The sequence below is a fragment of the Rattus rattus genome, chromosome 2 (genome assembly GCF_011064425.1).
Source record: "Rattus rattus isolate New Zealand chromosome 2, Rrattus_CSIRO_v1, whole genome shotgun sequence".
Lineage (NCBI taxonomy): Eukaryota > Metazoa > Chordata > Mammalia > Rodentia > Muridae > Rattus > Rattus rattus.
In genome coordinates, this window is record NC_046155.1 from 80,711,227 (window position 1) to 80,721,669 (window position 10,443).

The following is a 10,443-nucleotide window of genomic DNA, read 5'->3' on the forward strand; positions in this document are numbered from 1 at the left end:
CACCCACCAGGATGCTTAAGGCTGTCACATAGTATGAAGACAGGAAACAAATTACACATTGCTTCTGCAGACTCCCAGGCAGGCCACACCCCCATTATCAACCCCTAGAGAGGCGATAATGTGAGAGGGAAGTAAGGACTGGAAAAAACTAGACAGGACTAACAGGAAAGAACTCTCAGAAGTGCTTGTCCCTTCCGGGTAAGCTATTTGCACCTTAAAGGAGTGACTTTCTCTGTCTCTCCCTCCTCCTACTGGCTTGCTGGGATTGTCACCTTCCCTTTTTTTATGTGTTTCTTAAAACTCCAATTAAATTGTTTTCAACCTTCCTTGTGAATCCGTGTATAAAATGTTTCCATCTTTCCAGTCCCGAGGTAGCAGGGGCGCCCTCTTTCGGTAGCGACAGGAACTTCTGGTGATGATGTAAGTTTGGTGCTATCTACCGATTACAGGCACCCCAGGGTTCCCCAGTCCAACCTTTGTCAGTGTTGCCTAACTTATTACATTAGTGGCTTGTTCTGTCCCCCCAGGGAATCTCAAAAAACAAGTGCGCTCATTTGACTTTCCAGGGCAAAGCAGACCATGACATCACTTTCAAAGCCTCCAGACACTGAAAACCCGCATTCTGCCCACCAGCTGCTCCTGGGGACCGCTATGATGAGCTCCAACAATAGCTTCCTGGATTTGGGTGGTTAGGGAACCTTCTGCCTCTTTCCCTCTTCTCTTTGGTCACGTGTCTCTGGGCCATCGGCCCCATTCAGTCCTCCAGTTTCCCAGACAATGAGGCTTCTTGTGCTGACGGCTAAGTTGATCCTGTTACCTCTGTGAGAGGTTTAAGATTACGAAATAAACACTCCTCTTTCTGGGCACAGAATGTCTTCAGTCCCAGTGAAACCCCAGCCCACTGTCAACTGGGGATTTGGTTCTAATTAAAGGCCCTTTGGGGTACTCTCTTTTAGAGGGCTGGTCAAAAGATTGAAAGGAGAGGGTAAGGCATGTGCCATTTGGTGGTGGACAGCTGATAGCATTCTCTGTGGCCCTGCCCTTGTCCACCAAACCACCAGCCGGACCTCAGATGAAGACAGCAGCAGTCGGCAGAGACTTCAGAGTTCAGAGGTCACTTGAGGGAGTGGTTAGCTGTCCTGCCAACTGGAACAGACCGGCTTCCAACTTAACATCTCCAAAACAGTAAGTCACAGATAAGTCAGAAACAAGGTGTTCAGGCCCTGGACCTGGCAATTAGTCCCCTGTGGAGTGAGAAGTGATGCTCGGAGGTTCCTTCAAGCTGAGACAAGCCACCCAGACATCTACCAACAGTTTATCACTGTTGTGAGGCAGCGCCATTTAAAGTCTGTGGCATGAGCACCACATATGGGTCTATGGACACACTCTGGAAGAGTTTACACACACACACGCACACACACACACACACACACACACACACACACACACACACACACGAATAAATAAAAGATATTATTTCTCAGTTGAGTGTGACAGGCTGACATGTGCCTGTAATCCAATCCTAATACGCCGGAGAGTGTCCAGAGGCAGGAGGATCAATGCCGGTTCAAGGCCAGCCTAATGTATGAATACAGTTCCTAGATAGCCTGGGCTACATAATAAAACCCTTTCTCAAAAGCAAGAACAAAACAAGGAAAGACATTTTGTGCCTGAGGCATGGGTAAACTCGCCCACCTTAAATGAACTTCCTTTTGACTTCAGTCCTTCATGTTGGAGCCCCCTCGCTTGGGGCTGCTGAGTTGGGGGTGGAGGAGGAGGGATAGAGTTTGTAGGGAGAGGTGTGGGAGTCTACCTATCCCCCTCTGCTTAGAACACAAACTCTCAGCCATGTCAGCGTCAGGATCCTGGGTACCCTCCTCACCAGGTGTCCCCCATACTGAGTCCCTCCCCCTGTTTACTCTGCTGTGTTTCACAGGCGAGCTCGGGCACTGGAAAACCTCACATGGCAAGGCAATGGCAGTGCACACTCTAAAACACAGCTGCAGGATCCCCACAGTTCACGGCCCCCAGGAACACCGAATGAGGCAGCCAGGGACGTGCCCTGCACGTGCATCGCCACACTAAACTCTTGCAGAAACTTTAAGGTAAACACCACCATTGTGCCAGCTTCACAAATGAGAAAGCTGTCTCTCAGAAGTCAAGTGAGCAGGCCAAGGCTGTGCAGCTAATCGGTGACAGAGCCAAGCCTGGGCTAAGGAAGTACACATGTTGACAGGCTCAACAGTACCAAATCCCAAACCCAGGGATTCAGCAACGACCCAGGAATGGGATCACAGCTTAGACTGGGACTGCCAGTTCTTGGCTGTGTGCCCCTGAGCTAGTTCCTTAACCTCTCTGGCCTTTTCCATCTTTACATCCCAGGATGACACGCAAACATATTTTTAGTCATTCATAAATGTGGCAGAGCTTGCCCAGCTCAGTGGAAGAGCCTTCTCACCTAGCATGTGTGTGGGGATTGCATCTACTTCCCAGTGCAAAACGAACCAAGTCTACATCCAGTGGGCACTGGGCCCATCTTTTCACAATTCCTCACAGGAGCCAGGCAAGCATTAAATATCACCTCCTCACCCTTAACACCCCCAAAGCTCGCAGCCCAGCCTGGCTCTCGGGATTCAAACTGCGGTAGCTATTATGTGTGACTGATGCTACTGTTGATGCAGGTGTCCTTGCAAGGGTCTCTGTTACTGATGTGTTATTATGCAGGTTCTGAGAAGTGCCATCTCACACGCACACCTTCCTGTCATCCTACACATGCCTAGGAGCCCATAAGACTGTGCACCCTCATTCCGCCTACCGTCCTTCCGTCTGTTCACTCCGGTCCCCAGCGCCTGGCCCTCGGGTCCTCACTTGCTGAGCTGCAGGCTCTACTGCTGAGTCTGGACACAGTGGGGCCAGGGCCACACCTCTCAGGACAGCAGGGCTTGGCATGCGGCTCCTCCGCCCCCTTCCCTGCCAAGGCCAGATTGCCTGGGGTCTCCCTTCGCACCCTCCCTCCGGGATAGCAGCCAGACAGGGGCGGTTAGCTTTGCTGGAGACAGTAGCCAATGGCAATGCAGGGAATTTATTTGGATCCAGATTCAAAGACACCATTGAAAATTAAAAGTCAAGCTGGGTGGAGTGATGGCGCACCTGTCATTGCAGCGTGTGGGAAGCTGAGACCAGAGGACTGTGATTCAAGGGCAAAATGGGCTACAATGTAAGGACCCAGTCCCAAAAAAACAAAAAGGCAAAATTATAGTCGGAGCCCTGCGGCCACTAGATACTGGGTAGTCAGGCTGTTTAAAGACAAACTCTTTGTAGCAGGCGCTTTAAAAATCCCATCTTAGCCAGCTGTGGTGAACACAGATCTCTCTGAGTTCAAGGCCATCCTAGCCTACGCGAGTTCTGGGCCAGCTAGGGCCACACGGTGAACACTACCTTAAAAACCACCAACACCAACAAGAAGTTCTATAAACACACTTACACACTGAAAGGCAGGCTAAGCTGTGCATAAAGGAGTCAGGAGCCCAAGACAAAATGGCAGGAGCATGGTGGGTTGAGATCAGCGTCGGCAGCTGCTGAAGCTTGGGTGAGAAAGGCTTCTTACTTTATCACCATGTGTCTTAGTCAGGGTTTCTGTTGCTGCAGTGGAACACCGTGACCAAAAGCAAGCTGGGGAGGACAGGGTTTATTCAGCTTACACTTCCACATTACTGTTCATCATCAAAGGAAGTCAGGACCGAAACTCAAACAGGTCAGGAACCTGGCTGCTCACTGGCTTGTTCCTCATGGCCTGCTCAGCCTGCTTTCTTACAGAACTCAGGACAACCCACCCAGGGATGGCACCGCTCAGAATGACCTGGGCCCTCCCCAATCAATCACTAATTAAGAAAACACCCTATAGCTGGACCTTATGGAGTCATTTTTTTTTTCCTTCCATGCAACTAGTTTGTGTATGGAACAGACATGACCAGACAGCACACCATGCATTTCAAAAGACATGTTTGGAACTTTCAAGAAAAAAGCACGATTGTTAAGAGATAGCAGGGAGAGATCCCGCTTAGGTATTCGGCAGCAAGTCTGTGGCTAGAGGACCAGCCATCGGCTGCACAGACTGCATTCCCATAGAGCACTCCTGGGCTGAAGGTGGCAGAGGCTGGGCCTAGCGCATGCCAGGCTATGAGTCCCATCTGCTCAAGGAAGAACAGTCCTTTTAAGAAAGATCATATAATAGGAGCACAAAATTATTTCATTTCCAAAATGAAAAAAGCCAACTACTAATATATGTGCTTTTATTAAAACAAGACACAAATACACGAAAGTAATGGGTTTGTATCGGGGAGATTATGCGCACCTGTTTTCATCTTACCCCGTAAAAACACAATTACAGACCCGAAAGGCTTTCTTGCAATTCTCCCATTTAATGAAACATCTCAATCATCCTAATTTTTATATTATTTTGTTATAACATTAAACATTCTCTTCAGGAAAAAACAAAACCCACTGAGGTGTTCTGATGCCCATCCATGAATTTTTATATTCTTTCTCCAATATGTTCAACATATCCTTGTGTCCTCAGGCCTTGGATTAATCTGTCCTCAAGCCCTGAATGCTAGGAAACACCTTGCATCTTATTAGCGTCTAACTAGAAATCAGGTGCCTGTGAGCTTGACATGATTTCTCCTGGAGAAAGCAAAGCATTTATCGCCACGTGTGGAGGCACATGAGCCGGTGCATGCTCACAGGGGAACCCTGCTAGGACCAAGTGTGAACAGGGGTGTACTCGGCTACGGACCAGACTAGTGAGGTCCGTTTTCATTGCTTTCTTTTCAGCCTGTGTTTATTACCTTTAGTTAGTGTGATACTTGGAGAGCAAAAGCCCTGCAGGGCTTTGTGACTGGTAACAACCGTCAGAATGTCAAACCTAAGTGCTAAGAAACTGCAACTGAGTTTAGCGGATGGTTATGTAGTCCTGGCCACTTCAACCCAACCCCGAGTTTAAACATAATATTCTGGCGAAGGCAGTGGCCCAAAGCTGTAGTATTCTCCACTCAAGAAGCTGAAATAGAAGGATCACTGCAAACTCCTGGGTTTGAGACCAGCCTGGCAGCACAGCAAGACCCCATCTCGAAAACTAAATCAGTGTTATGTCAAATCCTAAACACGGCATCTAATAACAGCGTTTGGGCGTCCTACTACTTATGTTCTAGAACTAAAGTGCAGATAGCCAATGTTATGTCACCATTTTACAGGCACTGAAAGTAATTTTAAAATGACTTTATAATGAAAGCATTAATCCGTCTGAATAGGGCATAGTGACTTTCAAACCCAGAGGGACTCCTAAATTCTAGTTATGTAATAATATTCTCCCAATTCTCCAGGGAAGTCTGAGATTTCATAGAGAAAAAGGATTCTGTTGTTCAGGGGTACCAGTAGATATTTACAAAGTGCACTTTACCGGGAAATGAAGCCAAATGCCCCAAATTGAACTATGAAAGTATGATGCCTTAATCATTAAGGAATGAGAATCAAATAGTATCACCTCGTGCACGTTCGGGGGTTATTACCTAAAATATGTAAGTGTCAGCAGTGGTGTAGGAAAATTGGGACTCTTGTGCATTGTTGGTGGGAATATAAAATGTTTTCATCGTAGTTCCTTTAAAAAACTAGAATTAGAATGAATTACAAAATGACCCAGTAGTTCCACTTTAGAGTATCTGCTCCCTAAAAACATGAAAGCAGCCTTGAAGAAATACTTACACATTCATATTCACAGCAACATGGTTCACAACAGCTAAAATGTGGAGGCTCTGTGCGTGTCTATCAGTGGAGAAATGGATAAGCAAAATGTGGTATGCCCATCCAATGGAATAGCATTCAGTCTTAAAAAGGAAATGCTGGCACATGCTATAAATATGTTCCAGACTCAGATGCTAAGTGAAATAAACCAGCCAGTCTCTCTCTCTCTCTCTCTCTCTCTCTCTCTCTCTCTCTCTCTCTCTCTCTCTCCTCCTCCTCCTCTCTTCCTCCCTCTCTCTCCCTCCCTCCCTCTCCCTCTCTCTCTCTTCTTCTTCCTCTTCCTTTCCCTCCCCCTCCCCCTCTCTCTCCCCTCCCTCTCTCTCTCTCTCTCTCTCTCTCTCTCTCTCTCTCTCTCTCCACACACACACACACACACACACACCCCAGAAAACAAACACATTGCATGATTCTGTATGTGCAGGAACCTAAGATCCAGAGTTAGTTATTTGATGGGTAGAGTTTCCACTTTGGCAAAATGAAGTGCTCTAAAGATAGATGGGGGAAAGGCTGCACTGTAAGGACTACACCTAACAAAACGACTGGTTGTTAATCTGTTTACATGCATTTGACTACATTTTTAAAAACATGGAAAAAGGAAAAACAATGATGACATTTTATTCCAGTGAGAACTAATAATTAAAAGACAAAATCAGCGGGAGACGGGGCTTAGTGAGGAGGGACACTGGCTGCTCTTGAGAGGACCTGGGCTCAGTTCCCAGCACCCACATGGCAGCTCACAATAGACCATAATTCCAGTTCTGGAACCCTCTTCTGACCTCCACCAACACCAGACACACATAATCATGCAAGCAAACCACTCATATACATAAAATCAAAGTCTTTGAAAAAATAAAAACCACCCAATGCTGTGGGGCATCCTGAATGGAAACTGGGGATGAGAAAAAGACCATTAGAAAAAGTAGCAAAACCCCAACAGCCTTGAGCATAGGATGGATGGGTCCATCAGACAGAGCACTAGGGCCAACTACATGAGAGCTAAGTCAGCTGTTGTTAGCATTTTGTCTAAGCTCTGCCCCCCAACAGCCAAGTATGTCTTGCCCCCTCCTCTTTCTTGCTCTCTTGCCTTCTTGCTCTCATGGTCCTCTCGTCTCTTTCCCCATCTCTCTCACGTGCTCATGGCTGGCCTCTACTCCTACTCTCTGTGTCTCTGCTTTCTCTGTCTCCACTACTCTCTCAACTCCCCTCCCCATTCCGTGAATAAACTCTATTCTATACTATACCCACCGTCATCCATGGCTGGTCCCTCAGGGGAAGGATGCCTCAGCATGGACCTCAGAGGTACCCTTTTCCCACACCTGATTACACTTCCCCATATTCCTTCTTTTTTTTATAAAAGCACAACAGAGATAACTCTAAATTTTTACAAACCCATAATTAGCCCCAAGTCACTTGACTTTTAAAATAGTTCAAAATTAAGACACTACTTGAAATTTTGAATTCCTGCCCAAAAGGTAGACAGAACAATACACTGAACAGATAAAGCGAAATGCAGGTGTGTGTAGCCTGGATCCAGTAGTCTGGATCTTTAATCGTTGTTCAGTCTTTCTAGCCAGCGTTTCACTATCCACCAGTTGCAAGACCTTGGACTCTCATGTTGCAGCACTGTTTAATTTTAGGGTGTGTCATGGTCCCATTTACATCACAAGTATTTCTTCAGGTGAATGCAATATGAACTTCTTCCAGTATGTTGTATTGTACGTGCGTGCACGCACGTGCATGTGAGGGTACACGTGTGGTGCTGTGGTCCAAGGCTTCTGGTAGCTTCTTCAATTACACTCCAGTATATACTGAGGCAGAGTCTTTCACAGAACCTGTAGCTTGTGGTTTTGGCTAAGCTGGGTAGCTACCTTGCTCCAGTGATGTGTGACTCCTACATGCTGGGATCCCAGGCTCTCTAAATCGTTCTAGGGATCTAAATTCCAGTCCTCCTGCTTGCTTAACAGACAGCTCAACTCTGATGTGTCTTTGATACATGAGCTGTAAGTCTGTGAGCAGCCCAACTTTGTGCTGTAGGGGCCAAGGCCTGACTCCTGTGTGATGTCAATGAAGACAGAGCGTCAGGAAGAAGCTTGGAACACCTCAGTTTTCTCTTTCCCAGCCCATCTTATTGCAAGCTGCTATACAAAACAAACAACAAACAGAAAACTTGCTGACAATTCTAATGGGAAGGTGGAAAATACAGAAGCGGTTTTAATGACCTCAGCCGAGGGGTGAAATGACTAGAGGCATTGTGTCCTCTTGCCCCAGTTCTCTGTAATCAGTGCTCTCCACACTCCAGGGGTTTTGAATGCAGGTGTAGGGCACCAGGAATCCCAGGTGCACGTTGTGTTTCCTTTCTGCACTCACCTTTAGGGTCAACTGGCAAGCCGGCCTGACCACAGGGGGGCTCTTCTGAGTTTCTCGAACACATCCTTCACTGCCTTTAAGCACTCAGCCAGGAATGGTGCACACAAAGCAGCACTATCATCATACTTGGGAGAAAAGTAGGATTCCACAGGAGGTGAACCATGGCCGCTCGGCAAACACCACCACCATCTAGTGGCCAAAGGTAACAACACACTAAGACTGCATCTGGCTTCCAAGCTGCAAAATGGCATTTTAATAAACTGGTCTTCAAAGAACCTCTGATTTTCTTGAGAATTTGCCTTTAAAATGCATGAACACGTGCTCTCTGTTTTCCTGTGGTCTTTTTCCAATAGACCTCAACTTCAAAGACAGGAGCTGCTTTGAAGCCACCTGGCCCTGAACACCCGTCCCTGATTTTGACAGGATAAAACAGCCAGTAAAGAAGCACATTTCCACCGCAAAAGAAGTTTAAGGTTGCTGCATTCCTCTGCTCACTATCTAGGCCACTGTCCATACTTCATTTACCCAAAGTCCTGGTGAAAGAAAATAAGACCACACCACTAACAATTGTGCATCAATCCTGTGACCCCCTCGTCTGACTACACAGAGCACTCTGGCCCTCATGCCCAGATGTTGTAGTTTTCTATGTGTAATAGTCACAGGTAACAAACACCTGGATAACATACTGTGACTACCTCACTCATATTGTCACCACTGTGACTACTGGGTCTTTAGGTTCTAGACTAGTGTCTACAATGACTATTACTCTTGGTAATGAGGCCTCCTCTATCACTGTATTTCTGGGTTTATTGGGAGCACTGTTAGATTCAGCAAACATATTTATTCTCAGTTAAGGACCTGGGGATAAGCCAAGTTTGGGAAGATGACATTTGAGGAAGAGAAAGAAGCGGAATGTCTATTTAGGCTGAGTCCTGTCAGTCAAAGCAACAGAAAGCTTCGCTCCTGAGGGATTAAGGAAGTCTAGGAAAACAAAGCTGATTTGTGGCCAGAAGCAGGTGTTTTACAACACTGACAGAGAGGTGCTGTGTATCAGCACCTCTGGGGTGGTCATTCTTGGGGTGTCAAAGCTCCCTGGGCTTCTCTATCACACCCACATTCCTGAAGCCAATGCTGCAAAGTCTGAGAGAAACACAAACACAGTGCCAGAGTCATTTCCAAAAACATTTATTAGCATGATTAAAAACATTTTTTGAATAGTAAGAGAAGGAGTTTCTAAACATGAAAGTATCAATGGTTCTACTTTATAACCAATATTTGGAATTGAATGGACAGCTTTATTGCCAGTCTTCATTTATTAAAAACAATCCATTTATCGGTTCCATGACATCATGACTATTGCTTTGTCTGGGAATGAGTCCCTACAGCAATTAAGTATAAAAAATATCTTCCATCATAATTGGAGAGTGACCTGCATTGGAGCGTGATTCTGAGTAAAGAATTGATTAAAAATACACAAAGAGTTGGGTTTTGTTTTTAAAAACACTCCCTTACACACTACAAAGAAAGAATTAGTATTTTGGCTTTTTAAATTCCTACATGATACTGAGAATGACAGTCCCCAGAGGTCCCCTCACATCACTGGATGCACCCCCTCTTCTGGAGGGCAGATCCCAGGGGTGACTCTGAAGACGTGGGCATCCACATGATTACACTGGTCTGAGAACAAAGACAGCGTCGTCCAGAACATAGTAGTCATTGTACATGTCACCTTCACACAGGTACGGCAGTCTAGTGAAAGCTTCGATGACAAAGCCAGCTTTCCTGAACACCTCAGGCAGGCTATTCACTTGCTCTTCCCAATTCTGTCCCTTGATTTCCAGGATTTCTGATGGTTTCTCCCACTTGCCACCTACTAGAACAAATAAAAACATTAAGTTAAATTCTTGAACAATGACTCACTATAAGAGGGATGTGTAGGGTACCAATACCCTGGGTGCGCCATCTCTGAACGAGCCACTCTTCAAGGCGAGTGGACAGAGCCTGGCAGGAGTGGCAGAACTTACCCAAAGTGATGCTCTCAGGCTGCTGCATCCACAGCCCACACTGACTGAACTGCTTTTATGGCTCAGAAAATTAGTCGGGGAATATTGAATATGGGGGTCAGAGTAACCACTAGTATTTGAAAGTAGGTTTGGACATACAAGAATCATGTACATAGAACACTTACTCAACTTCCTGTCTAGAAGTTGCCTGGCTGAAAATTAAAATAAACTCATGAGGAATTTCAATTCACAGAAACACACGTGCCTTACAAAA

The 10,443-nt window shown here is 46.2% G+C and overlaps 1 protein-coding gene across 2 annotated transcripts in view; it reads right to left on the reverse strand.

The window, feature by feature from the left end:
- Window positions 1–9,334: 9,334 nt before the first annotated feature.
- Window positions 9,335–10,443, reverse strand: part of Mettl9 (methyltransferase like 9) — a 47,182-nt gene continuing 46,073 nt past the window's right edge. The window contains exon 5 of one of the 2 annotated variants that reach the window (XM_032892752.1): window positions 9,335–10,036. In XM_032892752.1, the coding sequence (XP_032748643.1) occupies window positions 9,834–10,036 (203 nt within the window). In that variant the 3' untranslated portion in view covers window positions 9,335–9,833. Of the gene's footprint in view, window positions 10,040–10,443 lie in introns of both variants that reach the window. The other variant, XM_032892751.1, reaches the window with a different exon arrangement.